This window comes from Maylandia zebra, linkage group LG12, assembly GCF_041146795.1.
Source record: "Maylandia zebra isolate NMK-2024a linkage group LG12, Mzebra_GT3a, whole genome shotgun sequence".
Lineage (NCBI taxonomy): Eukaryota > Metazoa > Chordata > Actinopteri > Cichliformes > Cichlidae > Maylandia > Maylandia zebra.
In genome coordinates this window covers 12065684-12082153 of record NC_135178.1, presented here as the reverse complement: position 1 = coordinate 12082153, position 16470 = coordinate 12065684, and the positions used below count along the sequence as shown (strand labels likewise).

The 16470-nt window shown below is 41.3% G+C and overlaps 1 protein-coding gene across 2 annotated transcripts; it reads left to right on the top strand.

The window, feature by feature from the left end:
• Window positions 1-6105: 6105 nt before the first annotated feature.
• On the top strand, window positions 6106-16349 carry anapc5 (anaphase promoting complex subunit 5). 2 transcript variants are annotated; one of them, XM_004544092.5, is made up of 17 exons: window positions 6106-6772; window positions 6866-6945; window positions 7731-7840; window positions 7953-8190; window positions 8282-8348; window positions 9292-9393; window positions 9498-9688; window positions 9787-9868; window positions 9963-10055; window positions 10281-10462; window positions 10730-10865; window positions 11019-11093; window positions 14806-14927; window positions 15025-15132; window positions 15371-15518; window positions 15633-15795; window positions 15903-16349. In XM_004544092.5, the coding sequence occupies exons 1-17, from the start codon at window positions 6575-6577 to the stop codon at window positions 16124-16126; spliced, it is 2319 nt and encodes a 772-aa protein (XP_004544149.1). In that variant the 5' UTR covers window positions 6106-6574; the 3' UTR covers window positions 16127-16349. The 2 variants fall into 2 exon arrangements, with proteins under 2 accessions (XP_004544149.1, XP_004544150.1); XM_004544093.5 differs by having other exon boundaries at window positions 6110-6772; window positions 15906-16349.
• Window positions 16350-16470: the final 121 nt, after the last annotated feature.

The window sequence follows — 16470 nt, the reverse complement described above, 5'->3', positions numbered from 1 at the left end:
CTTGGTGACTTTCTTTTTAGCATCCTGAGGAAAATGGAGGAAGGTGAAAATGGAATACAGTGCAGTGGCTCTGATATAGATGACATGTCATCAGAAATGACTTGCATTAATGAAGAGGGGGAAAAAATGACAGCCAAAGTAACATCCTTCTCTGTGTTGTAGTGATTTAAATGATGTTTTTCAGCCACGAGAGATAGCATAAAACTAACTTTATACTCAAAGCTTCTCAGTATACAGGGAGTGCAGAATTATTAGGCAAATGAGTATTTTGTCCACATCATCCTCTTCATGCATGTTGTCTTACTGCAAGCTGTATAGGCTCGAAAGCCTACTACCAATTAAGCATATTAGGTGATGTGTATCTCTGTAATGAGAAGGGGTGTGGTCTAATGACATCAACACCCTATATCAGGTGTGCATAATTATTAGGCAACGTCCTTTCCTTTGGCAAAATGGGTCAAAAGAAGGACTTGAAAGGCTCAGAAAAGTCAAAAATAGTGAGATATCTTGCAAAGGGATGCAGCAGTCTCAAAATTGCAAAGCTTCTGAAGCGTGATCATCGAACAATCAAGCGTTTCATTCAAAATAGTCAACAGGGCCAGAAGCGTGTGGAAAAACCAAGGCGCAAAATAACTGCCCATGAACTGAGAAAAGTCAAGCGTGCAGCTGCCAAGATGCCACTTGCCACCAGTTTGGCCATATTTCAGAGCTGCAACATCACTGGAGTGCCCAAAAGCACAAGGTGTGCAATACTCAGAGACATGGCCAAGGTAAGAAAGGCTGAAAGACGACCACCACTGAACAAGACACACAAGCTGAAACGTCAAGACTGGGCCAAGAAATATCTCAAGACTGGTTTTTCTAAGGTTTTATGGACTGATGAAATGAGAGTGAGTCTTGATGAGTGTCCTTGCAAAGAAAGGTGGCTATATTGGTCGCTGATTTGTTTTTGTTTTGTTTTTGAATGTCAGAAATGTATATTTGTGAATGTGGAGATGTTATATTGGTTTCACTGGTAAAAATAAGTAATTGAAATGGGTATATATTTGTTTTTTGTTAAGTTGCCTAATAATTATGCACAGTAATAGTCACCTGCACACACAGATATCCCCCTAAAATAGCTAAAAGTAAAAACAAACTAAAAACTACTTCCAAAAACATTCAGCTTTAATATTAATGAGTTTTTTGGGTTCATTGAGAACATGGTTGTTGTTCAATAATTAAATTATTCCTCAAAAATACAACTTGCCTAATAATTCTGCACTCCCTGTAGCTTCTGTCATAGAATTTCTACATAAAGGCAACGAACGGCTCACAGCATAGCTGCATGTAACATTAAAGAGATCTTTTGTCTGATAGTATTTGCGAGCTGATATCAAGTTTTTCATCAGATTAGCTTTGCATGCTGCCGAGCTTGTCTATAATACTGACGGCGGGCTGTCGATTAATGGCTTTCTTTCATGAGGTTAAATAAAGATTTTGGTGGTATAGTTTGACATTCTGGGAAGATTGTTTACTGTGAAACCTTAATACCACTCTCACAGCAGACTGAAGAAACACAGCTGCAATCACCAGCATCCCACCCTTCTGATAAGGGTTTATACAATGAAATGAAACGAACAGTTATCTGATCATCAAGATTCTTCTATAAATTACATTTGCATACCAGTTTAGTGACATAAACCAGATTCTAATGAAAAAGTGTAATGTAATCTGTCTGAGTTCCAGGATTTTTTGTTAATAAAGCCACGCCATGTTGATTCCACCCCAATTGAATCTGTCTAGTATTGCTACATTTTAATCACTTGCTGTTATGTAAGGCTTTTAAATGTAGTCAGCATGCCATAAAGATTTGAGGAACTCTATAACAACGCTGAATGTGCTCCGGCTGAATAAATCCAGCCTAATGCAAGCATTTAAGTTCAGTACCCAACATGGAAAAGGTAAGAGCTGTTTTTAAAGCTGGGGAGAAGGAATCATTTCGTCGCAATAAAAAGGAAGCTCTGTCAGAGAAAAAAAAAAAACAAACCCTTTTAGTAAAGCTAAAAGAACTGTAGGAAATTCTTGGAATTTTATTCTTGGAAAACATCTGAAGCAACATGTGCTTAGTGTCTGCTTAATGGCCTAACAAGGAAACTACAACTCTCATGACCCATGGACTCGAAAATGGACTAACTCCACAGGTATCTTGGATTCTTTGACTATTTTGGCTATTTTGAAAAAGAAATTGAAGGTTAGTTATCTTTGATTTTTCTAGTGAGGCATCCCAAGCATATGGACCAGTGAGCCAAACCTTGGCTCAGGAGTTATGCCTGTAATTTTCTGGATTGGTGTTGTTGCTACCCTGAGGTACCCCTGAGCAAGGTACCGTCCCTACACACTGCTCCCCGGGTGCCTGCTTAGTGGGCTGCCCACTGCTTCACTGAGTGAATGGGTCAAATGCAGAGAAAAACAAGTAATTTCCCCATGGGGATCAATAAAGTATCCATTATTATTATTATTATTATTATTATTATTATTTACATCGTAATATCTCACAAACTAGTAAGAAACTGGCTGCGAAGACACCAGTTGCTCTGCTGTAATGTGCACTCAGCACATGTAGCTGCGTATGCCACTTGATGAGAGAACATGATGTTCTTGAAAATGAATAAAATTTCTACCTTATTAAACTTTCTCTCAAGGCTTGAGTTTTAGTCAAATGACTCGTGTGTGTTGTGTGCAGAGACAGTAGCCAGTTAGCAAAGCTTAGCTTAGCCTGTTTATGCTAACTAAGCCTATGGATACCGCTAAAACTAAATTTGTAAGCATTTACTCTTTTTTCATGTACTAAAGCAATGAGATGAGTAGGTTAATTTGTGAGTCTTGAAGACAGAATTTTATTTACTTGTTTTTCTTTGTATTTGCGCTAACTGGCTACTTAGCTTTAGATTTATCATATGAAGAAAGTTTTGCCACTTTAAAAGGTGTTTTAATTAGATCTGTTGGTTTCCTAAGGTTAGTACAACAAACTTTCTAGATAAACTTTCAAATGAACAACCATGAATTCAGATCAATAATACTCACTGACAGGAGGTGTGTTTTGCTCCAGGTAATTGTTCTGACTGTATTGCTCTTTTAATATGAGCTTTTCCAATATCTCACAGATTTTTCAGCTATTGCTCAGAAAACCCAAAAGTTAATGGCGGATTCTCCAGCCCAGAAGAGAGAAGACACGACACAAGTTTGTTTGCGCTCTTCCTGAATATCAAATCCCACAAAATGTGCAGTCATGCAGTTGGTGAGGTTTGCTTACAATGACTCATGTATTGACACAGGCATTCAGAGCCAATTTATTTAAGCTTTTCAATAATATAAACTCTGACAGGTGTTATTGTCTTTCTACTGACTTCGTCTCAACGGGATCGTGACACTGAGACATGGGAGGGGGGGGGTGGAGTGTAAAAAAAGGGGGCACATTCCCTCTACTGTCTTTCTCCCCTTCTCATTGTAGTTCCTGATGAAAAGAATTTTTGAACCAGTCTGCATAAACTGGTAGACCATTAGTGCCCTCTTCTGGAAGAGGTAGCCCAATATATAGATGTCTTTTTTTTCTCTTGTATTGTCATTATTCATGTTAATCTTCTTTCCCTCCCAGTTTTCTTTTCTCACACAGCCTGTTCACAGCTCTACCAAATGTGCTTCCTTTGCCCTAAATTAAACGAATAAAACAGATTTAACAGCAGTGTTTCTGCTGCAGGTCTGGATTTGTACAGCTTCCATTCAGTCAGCGCTGCCTGTCATATTAATCTTTCATTAGCTAGACAGTGACAAAGATGCTATTTCTTTTACTGCTGATCAATGTAAATTATAAATGCCTAAATCTCTCGACTAAAATACGCAGTTAGTAAAAGAATAGGATTTTCATAGCCAGTAAGAACTCCAGAGTTTGATGCATAATGTTAAAAACAGCAAAGTTAAATGGCACTTTGGGATTTACTGACGTAAACGTGGCCCAGTAACAAAATCAGGAAAGTCATTTTTTAAACTTTCACTCACCAGTTAGCTGAAAAACTGATTATATTCGAGCTAAGGTTCACTCCAACACCAGATGACCAACATATTGCTGGAGGATGTGTGAAGAAACAGACAAAGCCCTCTTTAGCACAGCTCTGGGGCCAAGAGCCTGCTCCAGTGTTCCCAGGACTGTCATAGCCATCTGCCAAATAAGACATGTAATGTAATCATTTGAGAACAGGTTACTCTGCTGCATTTTAAATCCGCTTACATTAGGCGCTGTAATAGTTATAGTGAATTTTAGATACACATATGCTACTATCTGCAAATAATGACATTGTACCACCACCAACACCAAATGGTTAAATGTGCTGACAAGTGCCACCTGCTGCTTCTCAGCTAATCAGGTCCAAATTGTGCTGCATTTTGCGTACATATCAGGACAGCTGTGTTATCTGATTTCATCCTATTTCATAAATGCATAGAATTATAAATCTGACATATAGTACTATGTAAAAGACAGTCCTCATTGTTTTTATATTTTGGAACGAAAATGGTAAATACAATTTATTTGCAACATGTAAATACAAATACAGTATACGAGGCAAACACAAAGTTTAATTCTTACAAGATTGAAAGTCAGAATCACCTTTATTCTTCAACACAGTCTGGACTCTCTAAGGAAAGCTTTCTTACCATTTCTTTAAGTAGTCTTCAAGAATAGTTCTCCAGGCTTCTTAAAGGACATTCAAAGCTCTTCTTTGAATGTTGGCTGCCCTTCTGTTCGGTTCCCTGTCAAGACGATCTCACATAGCTTTAGTTGAGCTTTGGTCTCTGGGGAGGCCAATCCATGACTGACAGCATTTCATTCTGTGTTTTTCTATATAAACCTTTTTTACTGTGCTTGCAGTGTGTCCAGCTTTTGTAAAGCTTGGTTCTTGTGTCGGGTCTTTGCTGGATTTTTTTCCTATTTCTTAAGGACATGACTTTAAAATATTGTTCTTCGCCTGCCACTTTTTTCCTCCACTTACAAGAACACACTGCAAAGCACGCTGAGATATGCCTAGTTTTCAGCTAATAGAACATTGGAAATCACCTAGTTGGTGCAAAAATTCTCTTTTGTGCAAACTTTGGCATTTTTCATAAACTAAAGAAATGGAAACAATGATGTGTTTTTGCGACAGGCTGCGAGTAACAAAGTGCTTAAAGATACAATTTAAAATTTGTTATTTGCTAAGATGTCCGTTAAGTGTAGACTAGGGCAACCAACTGTCCTCTTTTTATGCACTTGTTGACTTATAAAAGCCTATATGACATTTTTTATTTCACCATTCATTAACCGCACAAAGAAGGCATTGTTTAAATATGTGTTATATATATTATATATGTTTAAATATAAGTATTATTAAAGTTCTTCATGACTGGGCCAAGTGTCCTCTTTTTTAGAACTCAAATATCGTCACCCCAGTGTAGACACAACACAGGTTTATCCCTTAACTTAAATGCCATTTTTATGCTTGAATGCTTTATAGTTTAGTGGCTTACCAAGCAAACAAAACAAACATAGAAAAACAAACACATATTCCTCTGAAAATGGTCACAGAACTGAACTGAAAATGAGTGAAAAACCAACCAATGTCCAGCTTTAAAGAATTATTCCTTGCTCTGGCTCCTTGCTAGCCAAATATAAACAAATGAGCATTTTTGTTCAGTACTATAGTCAGACTGGAAATCTGTGACTAAATTTAATATGTTTTTTTTAATGTACAGAGAAAGTATCTGACATAATGTATCCTCTTTAACGGTAAAGCAGTATATGTCACACACCTCCCCTATTTGAATTTGACTTCTTTGTGTTTTTGTGTGTAGTCACTCCTGTCGCCTTTGGCAGAATTCCCAAGACTTATTCAAATTTAAAATACTATAATATTCCATATTTCACTTTGAAAAGTTTTTCTTAGCCCCGGGGATCCGAATTCAACTACCAAGACCCTATAACATATGAAAAAAGATGCATATTGTTACCACAGGGGGCAGTGTAGAGTCATAATGATCCCTTCAGGTGACTGTGAAAGCGAAGATGTCCTTCAGGCTACAGTTACGAGAATAGCTGCAAAAATCAAACGGCACCACGTATGCGCGTATGTGTATTGTTGTCTGTGCTCAGAGTTGTTCCTTTAACGCCATTATTTCCCGTTTTGTCACTGCCGCCATAGCCTTCCTTGAAACATGAAAATAAAGTTTTATGTAAAAAAAAAAAAAGCAGTTTCTATGACGTATTTTTAAGGCGACAGAAGGAGGGCGGTTTGAAAGCAGAGAGGGAAAATATTTTTAACACGTTTAAAATACGCCAAATTTACTCATAAGACAAAACATCTGCAGGCTAGCCGTGCATAGGCTCTGATGTATTTTTACTTTTCAAACGACTTAGCTAGCGTTACATTAACTCAGTACGCCCGGTTGCTGGCTAACTAGCTAGTCACCGCCGCTGTGATGTGCAGCTGCCGACTGTCGTTAAAATTCCTCTCTGTTAAATGCTGACCGAGCGCACGTCAGAATCGATGTGAACGCTTTGAAGATGGCGAGTGTGCACGAAAGTTTGTATTTTAATCCCATGATGACGAACGGGGTCGTCCATGCTAACGTGTTTGGCATTAAAGACTGGGTGACTCCGTATAAAATCTCCGTGTTAGCGTTGCTGTATGAAATGACTGCCTCCAAGATAACACTGCCAGAGAGAAGGCGACTTAACAAGCTCATCCTCCCTCTACAGCAGGTTGGTTTTTATGAATGTCGGAAACTAAAACTACCCTTGAACCTATCCACCTTGTTGTTGCATTGTTTACCTTGGCTCACTGTGATCTACCAGGGTCCAGACCTGACTCTCGGCCAGTTCCTCAAGACTGTGGAGGAGTGTTGTCCACAGACTGCATATGCTGTCAAACTGAGGTAGAAATCGATTTTATCCCATTTGATTTCATTCTACCATTTGTGAAAGAAAAAAGACGATGCTTTAAGTTCACATGGAAAAATCTACACGCCAGTGTCCAACTCAATTTGTAGTGTTGGCCATATATTAGCTAATTTTGATCTAAGTGGGCAGTGTAAAGAAGTTTAACGGAATTTTTATCCCCGATATATCTCACTATAAGGAAAGAAGAGCAATTTTAGCAGTAGCGCTCAATTTTTCAACATGATTTAGGAATGTTCTATTAAATTAAAAGAAATCTGTAAGCACAATTCTGTTGGCTTTAATTGCAAGAAATAAATGTGTAAAGTGGAAGAATAAGGCCTGGTAGCTCATTGACCAGATGGTCTTGTAAATATACAAAAGAGAGGATTTGTTAAGCCATAGAAAAAATCATTTTTATTGTGGCTCATTGTAGGAAATACAAAAGAAAGAAAGAAAATATTCAAAAGTGGATAATGAAATAAACAGGATTTTTTTCTCTTTATCTGTTATATCATTACTTTTGGTTTAATATGAAAGGCCATTGCTGAGGTTTTTTATCTGTAGGAAAAGCTATAAAAATTAGAAAAATACAGTTAAAAGTCCCAAATTTGTGCCCTCTTTCACATATTCCAAAGCCATCCATTGGGCTGGACTGCAGTCTTTGCCATTTAAATTCTGGTCCCTAGGCCTTAGATTTCACTTCCCTTGGTGTAATATTAAAACACAATAACGTTTAAATGTTGATGTTGTAGTCAATCACGGTGTTGTTTCTCCTATAAAGGCTCCATGAAATGGCAGATGGAGAGCTGAAAGACATGGAGTACTTCTTTTCTACTCTTCCCACTCCATTCACAGCTTTTGATACCGAAGCTTACAAAACCAGTGTAGTAGGTGAGTAATTTGCACCTTATTGCAGTCCTGATTATAACTCAGTGGAAGTCTGATTTGAGAATTGTTAAAATTGAAAAGTATTGTATTAAACAATATTTTCACCCCTTTTCAGGTCTTTTTATGCGACACATGCTTCTGGCCTACAACAAGCTTTCTTTCAGTCAGGTTTACAAGCTGTACAAATCCCTGCAGCACTACTACCACAGTCACTATGCCAAGCCTATGGACGGCCAGGTGCCGGCCTTGGTCGCAGACGACTCGGAGATGGACCTGACCAGCATTGAGGATACTGTAGGTGACAGAGTGGACAAGGAGGAGCTGGACACTCCACTGCACGAGTCAGAGCTTCAGTGAGTGAAATATGCACCAGTGTTTCAGCTGACCTGAAATATTTTGCCATTGTTGTTTTTGATTGGCGCCACCTCCTAATTTGTGTTGCAGAAGTGACAATACTCCAAGCAGAGGTCCCCTCTCACAAAAACAAGCAGAGTACTTTCTTGCTAGACAGGTGAGTGTTGATTATAAGTGGACATGAAACACTACATGTATGAACGCTAAATTAAGCCCTACTCTAAAAACTGCATTAGATTTAGCTCTGTCTGTGAAGCCAAATTTGAGAAATAACTGTTGAAAGTTACTTTTTTTTGTTTGGCTGAAACAGGAAAATCCACCTGTTAGTCATGCTTGGATGTGTTGATTTGCTGATTTATGTTTGTAGCTAGCATAAACTAATCTAAATCTCTTAGCAGCAATCAACCAAGCCAGTGATGTCATGTTCTGCACTGGCACTAGATGGCGCTAAGCATGCTCTTAAAAACAAAGTTAAAGCTATGATAGTTTTTTAGAGCAGGGCTCCATGGTGCAAATTAGTTAAGACATGCAGTGTTTCATGTCCACTTTAAGGTGGGACTCTAAACCTTTGTACATACTGGAAGCTATTTGCACATTTCCTTGAACATGATTGCTGGTTACTTGCACACAGTCCAAGTTCCAGTTGCATAGGTGACGCTTTAATGTATTTGCTAGCAGGTCATATATCAATCAACAGTATTCTTCACTGTCATTGGTAGTCGTCTGGTAGGTGAGAATAGTTTATTGTGGGCCCCACCCACTTCACGTTACCAGCATATCAGCATATTCTCATTTTTATTTTCATGTCTATTTAAGCTTAATTTATAACAGTATGTTTGCACTGAAGCACCGCAGCAATTTCCTAATGTTGTAAACCCACTCAACATTTGGCAATAAAACCCTTTCTGATTCTGATTTTTCAACCACGATTACTTTAAGTCGTCAAGCATCGTTCACTTTCTGTGGTCTCATCATCGCTGCAATCTGCTACCAATGTGTATACAGCTTTAGAGTCTTCATATCAACAAATTTAATGAAATAAATACATTTTAAAAATTCAGTTATAGTATTTACAGACACCATGTTTAAACTTTCTGCAGGCATACCTACTCAAGAATGATGAGAATAAAGCTCTAAAGCCTGCTGCTCTGCAGGAAGAGCTCAACAACATGCTGAAGTTTAATCCTGACTTTGCTGAAGCGGTAAAGTTCATCTTCTTAACTTTTCCTTACTATATAAACAGATCAGTCAGCGGGTTGGTGTCTCCTTCATTAGCTCTCTTTTCTCTCTCTCTCTCGCTCCTCAGCATTATCTGAACTACTTGAACAGCATGAGAGTCCAGGACATCTTCCTGTCAGCCCACAGTCTCTTGCATTATTTTGATCGACTCATCTTGTCTGGAAATGACGGAAAGAGCAATGGGGACGAGGGCTATGGTCGAAGTCTCCGCTACGCTGCTCTTAACTTGGCAAGCTTGCACTGTCGCTTTGGCCATTAGTGAGTACTAATGGAGGAGTTGGAGGAGTCCAAGTACGTGGACAAGTTCCATAGAAAAGAATAAAAAAGAGATTTTTTTCCCTTTTCTCTCCTGTTAGTCAACAGGCTGATCTGGCTCTACAGGAGGCTATCCGGATTGCCCAGGAGTCCAATGATCATGTGTGCTTGCAGCACTGTCTGGTACAACAGTTCCCACTTCATTATCTTCACTTCAGTGGTTGTGCCATGATGGATTGTTAATTACGTCTGAATCTAACACGCTCTCCTCCATCAGAGTTGGCTCTACACACTGGAACAGATGAAGGGTTCTGACAGCACTGTGCTAACCGAGGATTCAGTAAAAATGGCTGCCCATTTCTGCCTGCCAGTGAGTGCAACATGAGGTGTCACATATGAATTCCTCTATTAAAGTGATTTGGATCTTTATTATTTGTAAATTTCTTTGGCCCAATTTTCATAAGCATGTAAATTTCTCAGAGAATGCTATGCAGAAAATAATTGGATAACATACGAGCAGCAAAATATTATATTTGCTCACTGAAATTGACTTATTATTAGATTTTAAAATGTTATTAATCCTCTCCATTTACAGTATTTGGCATCTCTGGGCATTCAGTCATTGGTCCAGCAGGGGGCAACACAGGGTAAAACGGCACACAAGCTGATGGATGCCCTGAAGGACACAGACATTCTTCACTGGAAGCACAGTCTGTCGGAGCTGATCGAGATCAGCCTGGCTCAGACGACTTCCATATGGAGGATGTATGGAAAGAGGTCAGGCTCTTCACTCTGCCACCGTAACACACAGTTGCCACTTCTGCTCACTTTTGACTGCATACTAACACTGCAGCTTCTTAACCATTCATATCAAATCAAATCAGTGAAGTGGCTGAAATGCCTGATGTTGTACGCATGGATTAATAGCATTAATAGCAATAGCATGGACAGCCAGACATCTCCCACACAAGTTCGACTTTTCAAGTGCAGAAAAACGTGGGTTTTTTTGTAAGTAATTAATGTGGCCTCCTGTGTCTCCTGCAGCACGATGTCTCTGCAGCAGGCCCAGCTGCTTCTCAATATGAGCAGTCTTGAGCCAGTTAACTTCGGGGTCCAGCAGAACAACACAGAGGGCTTCGCTGTGGTCCTCTGTCACCTGGCCGAGCTACACGCTGAGCAGGTAACGTGTTTGATTTCATCTAGTCTGCCTGCTGTCTGCCCTGCTGTTGCGTATCTTAGACATTAAAGAAAAATTGACCAGGTCTGCTTTCGTGTTCTTGGCTGTAGTTCAAAACGTAACTCACGATCCCATCTACCTCTGCTTGTGTTGCAGGGCCTGTACGGTGTCGTTTCAGAGATTATTCTGCATCTGAAAGAACAGTTTCCTCCTCACACACAGCATGCCAAGGTACATTTTCTGAAACACACTGTGCTTCTCAGCGTATCAGTGCAGTAACTACAAAGAGGACAAAGTCGAAAAATAAGAGTTTTAAGTTTTCAGACCCAGAAAAACTTGTTCCAAAGCCTTGTTAGATATTTTTATATTCTTGAAAATAACTGACACGTATCACACGTTTACTCGCTACTTTGTACATAAAAGGTTGTACGTGAAAGGTGGACATGGGCAGAAAAATGCCTGTATTCTTTCAAATGAGCCCACAGGAGGTGGCGACTTCTGGGGGGGGGGGGGGGGGGGGGGGGTGATTGTATTTATATCTGTGGGGAAAATATCTCTTTGGCTCACTTGATCTGTGACTTCATTAAACACTATCATGGTTTGTTTATAGAATGCATTTGCCAGTTTCAAGTCTTTCTCAATATAATGAGATTTCCTTGCAGTTTATCCCCTTTAGTGTAAGAGAGGGTGATAAAGCTGAGTATGCTTTAGGGTGGGCTTCCTCGTGTTAGGTGCCTGCAGTGTTCTTTGATTTCTCAGTCACTTGTCACGTCTGGTTTATGATGGTGTTATGGTGACTACCTCCATTTTTTTTATGTAGTCTGTGCTTTGGAAACAAAAAAGGGAAATGATTATGTTCTTTCAGCTTCTCAGCTTTACCATTAAATATGAGATTTAAAGTTGGATGAACTTCACCAACCCGCATTAATAATTTGAGTCTAGCCTAAAGCGGAGAGGCAGATGTAGTTACTCTGATTTTTAACAGTGGTTCATGTGGAGGATTGTTTTCCCTGTGATAATTATATTTTGCTTCCTTGTGTCAAATAGCAAACTAATTACCATGTGTGTCACTTTCAGAATTGTTTCAGAATTGTACACGTTGTTTTGACTTAGATGTAATACACTACCAAAATATTAAAGTAACACCTAATAATCATCAGTAAAACACAAAATTATTTATACGTCAGGGGTTTCAGTGTGTCCAGTTAAGAAGAATAAAGCAGTGCAAACCCGCTTTACCTGCTTTGGTAAAAATGAAAGTGGCAACAGGTGCAGTGGAAAGGCAAGAATTCCCAAAAAGGGAATGGTTTAGCCGGTTGTGGCCCCAGGCCATTGCTTTCTCTTTCTCCCTCTTGTGTGATTCCCCCCCCCCCCCCCCCCCCTCTATAGCTTTGCTTTGTTTTTCTTGTCACTGTTAGTAGCATGGCACAATACCCGCAGTCCATTGAGGTTGCAAAAGTAGTCTAGCTCCTCCAGGATGGTACAACCCAATTTGCAGAGTTTAGGAGTGCAGTGTAGATCAGGGCGGTAGAAAGGCATGAGCCCAGCAGCAGGACCAATGTTTCACACATGTTTCTGACCAGACACAAATGGACTTCATGAGGGTGGATTGAGGGCCTGACGTCCTTTGTGCTCACAGCCCAGAACGATGCAGCTCAGTTGGTATTCGCCGGAGTAAACAGGAACTGACTTGTCTGTTACTGTTATCCTGTTATCTTCTCAGATTATGTTGTAGGCATCGAAACATTTACCACAGTGTTTCAGACTTTTCCATGTCTGACACATTACTCGGTGTGAACCTCATCTCATCTGTGAACAGAACTGGGTGCCAGTAGCAGACCTGCCAGTTCCCATTCATTGGTGTTTGCCCAGCATTCACTTTTTGGAGGTTGTCTTATTGTTTCCTCTCTAGTCCTCTTTCATTTGCACCAAAGCAGGTGAAATGAATTCACAAAGGTGTGTGCTTCCTAACTGGACAGATTGATCCCCAAAGTTTAACTATATGTTGTAGTCTAATGATCAAGTGTTTTACTTAATCTTTCTTGGGCTGTGTAGAATTAGTAAAACAAACATTACAGAGTTCATTTATTCTGTAATTCATGGTATAATTTCACTGTAATGAGCTGAGGGAGGTGAGAATAGAGCCGACGAGTTGAATCTGTTTTTCAATAGATTCGACACCACAGTGTCTGCTCCCACCCCCACAACCTCACCTGCAGTCAGCCTGGAATCCAGAGCCACACCACTGTGCCAGCCTCTCTCTTCACATGTTGCCTCCTGTGAGATTCCTGACACCCCTCCCCCACCCATCACCTTCACTCAATACCAGGTTGAGATGCAAATGAGGAGACTTCACTCAGGCAAGTCTGCTGGACCAGACGGAGTGAGTCCCCTTGTCCTCAAGACCTGTGCCCCCCAGCTGTGTGGAGTCTTTCATAAACTGTTTATGCTGAGTCTGAGTCTGCAGAGGGTCCCGGTGATGTGGAAGACATCATGCCTCGTCCCTGTACCAAAGACGCCTCGTCCCAGTGGCCCCCAGGATTACAGGCCCGTGGCACTGACCTCCCACATCATGAAGACCCTGGAAAGGCTCATCCTGGACCAGCTGCGACCCATAGTAAGACCACATCTGGATCCCCTTCAGTTCGCTTATCAGCCTCGTCTCAGAACAGAGGACGCCATCATCTACCTGCTCAATCGTGTCTACACCCATCTGGACCAGCCGGCGAGCACTGTGAGGGTCATGTTTTTTGACTTTTCCAGTGCTTTCAACACCATCAGGCCGACCCTCCTGGGTGATAAGTTAGCAGCGATGCAGGTGGATGCTTCTCTGGTGTCCTGGATTGTTGATTACCTGACAGGAAGACCACAATATGTACGTCTCCCACAGTGTGTGTCTGACAAGGTGATTAGCAACACAGGGGCACCACAGGGGACTGTCCTCTCCCCCTTCCTCTTCACCCTCTACACCACAGACTTCAGCCACTGCACAGAGACCTGCCATCTTCAGAAGTTTTCTGATGACTCTGCGGTGGTTGGATGCATCAGCAGGGATGATGAGACAGAGTACCGGGCTGTGGTCGACTCCTTTGTCACGTGGTGTGAGCAGAATCATCTGCAGCTCAACGTGGCAAAGACCAAGGAACTGATCGTGGACTTCAGGAAGACCAGGAAACACTTGACCCCTGTTTCAATCCAGGGGGTCAGTGTTGACATTGTGGAGGACTATAAATACCTTGGAGTACACATTGACAATAAACTGGACTGGGCTAAAAACACCACAGCACTTTACAGGAAGGGCCAGAGTCGTCTCTATTTTTTGAGGCGACTGAGGTCCTTCAACATCTGCCAGAAAATGCTGAGGATTTTCTATGAGTCTGTTGTGGCCAGTGCGATCCTCTATGCTGTTGCATGCTGGGGGAGCAGGCTGAGGGTCGCAGATGCCAACAGACTTAATAAACTGATCCGTAAGGCCAGCAATGTTGTGGGGATGGAGCTGGACTCCCTCAAGGTGGTGTCGGAGAGGCGGATGCTGTCCAAGATAAAGACAATGTTGGATAACACCTCCCACCCACTCCATGACATGTTGGTCAGTCACAGGAGCTCGTTCAGTGAGAGACTGAGATTACCGAAAAGCACCACTGAACGACACAGGAAATCATTCCTGCCTGTGGCCATCTCCCTGTACAACGCATCCACTTAACACACTGTTTGCTGCTACAACTACACATGTTTCTTTTCCAACTATTTATTTATGAGTGACTTATGTATGTATGTATGTATATATATGTATATATTGTACTATTCTTAGTTAGCGTATTGTCTGTCTTGTCTTAATGTTGGTTTAAAATGGAGCACTGTAACAAAAAATAATTTCCCCCAGGGATCAATAAAGTATTCTGATTCTGATTAATGAAATTACTTTTCTGTGTCCCAAATGCAGCTCTGGATGCTGTGTGATCTGAAAATCCAGTTTGAGAGACATATGAATGAAGGGAAATATCACTTGGCAGAGCCTCTAGTCACAGCTATCGCTGCATTAAATCAGACAGAGGGTCTTTACAGGTAACTCAAATAAGTGAATCTGCAGGCCTTTTTATAACATATGCTGCCCTATACACTTTTTATTTGAGCTGCACAATAACTGTGTGCTCTGTGACAGGAAAGCTCAAGTTCTGAAGGCTCTCAACCGCAACACTGAAGCATACCACATCTTACAGCAGCTGCAGGCTCGCTGTGAGAAGGCTAAGTGTACAGAGATGGTTATCAGGTAGGACCCGGTTTTCTCATACCGTTACGGCTCCATTCAATTTGAGTAAATGCACTTATTCTACTATCATTTATTTTTATTTGTCCAATCAAACTTGTTTAAAAGGAATTAAGTTCAAACTAGACATCACCGTTGCAAGTCTTAACTGTTCTCCTGTAAGATATAAAGATCCCAACATAAATGTATTTTGACCTTTATGCTTCAGAGATCACACAAAGTCATTTTATGTCTCTTTCAGAGTGATGCTGTCCACTGCTGAGCTCCACTGGGAGTCGTCTGGCTTCTCCACAGCTCTTCCTGTCCTCCTGCAGGCCTTGGCTCTGGCTAGACAGCACCACCTCCAGTCACTGGCCTCGGAAACCATCCTTCACCTGGCCTTCACTCAGGTCAGCTGCAGCATTAAAAGAGACTTCACTTAGCTGTGCAAATACCAGCTTGCGTTTATGCAAAAATCCCCCACATGGTTTATTTATTGCATTTGTTGTCTCTCGTTTCTGCAGCTGATGTTGGGGGTTCCTGAGCAAGCTCTGAATGTGCTGCATGAAGCCATCGAGCCTATTCTGGCCCACAGAGCAGTCATGGACAAAGGTCGTGCCATGCTGCTGGCAGCCCGCTGTCAGATGGCAGTGGCTGGGTTCAAGCCAAACAGACAAGGGCAAGCAGGTAACAGTTTGCTCCCCTGACACACCACCTCACCACATATATTGGTCCTCTGCTCATAATGCTGCATGGTTTTCATCTACATTTGCATACTGCTGTTTATGTCCCAGCAGATTTGTGTTTAGCAGCTTCGGCTCTCGACACGCTAAACGAGGCCGCCGCCTATTTCTCCCAGCTGAACTGTAAGGAGCGGCTGCGGGACGTGCACTATCTGCAGGCTCAACTCCACCGCTCTCTGGGACAAATCTTGGAGAGCAACAAAAGTGCCATGCTCTTCCGGCTATTGGACCAGGAGCTGCAATCGCCAGCACCGCCGGTCTCCATGCGGCTCTAAACTGCTCCCACTGCCCCATCAACAAAAACTGAACTGAATCACTGCAACTCACCACTAGATGGTGCCGAGGCTCTGTCCTGTTTTCTAGACTAAAACATTTCATTTGTGGCTGTGTTGAAAGAGAGGTGTTTGTGAAACATTTTGCACGGAGTAACAGGATGATAACTAAAAATGTAACATGACAGCAGCCATGAATTAAAATGAGTTTCCAGTACAAGAAGAACGTGTCCATTGTGTGTTTACTTACAGATATATGCGAATTTGAATGATGGTCCTAAATATAACATGTGCTTTAATGCCTTCCACCATAGCAAGTTAGTCTGACAGAAGTACATGTCACGCAC

Excerpts from the sequence above, each read along its gene's own strand:
- anapc5 (XM_004544092.5), top strand. The coding sequence starts at position 6,575 with ATGGCGAGTGTGCACGAAAGTTTGTATTTTAATCCCATGATGACGAAC. Across the intron at positions 14,928-15,024 it reads CAGACAGAGGGTCTTTACAG|GAAAGCTCAAGTTCTGAAGG; the intron begins GTAACTCAAATA and ends GCTCTGTGACAG. Across the intron at positions 15,133-15,370 it reads TGTACAGAGATGGTTATCAG|AGTGATGCTGTCCACTGCTG; the intron begins GTAGGACCCGGT and ends TGTCTCTTTCAG.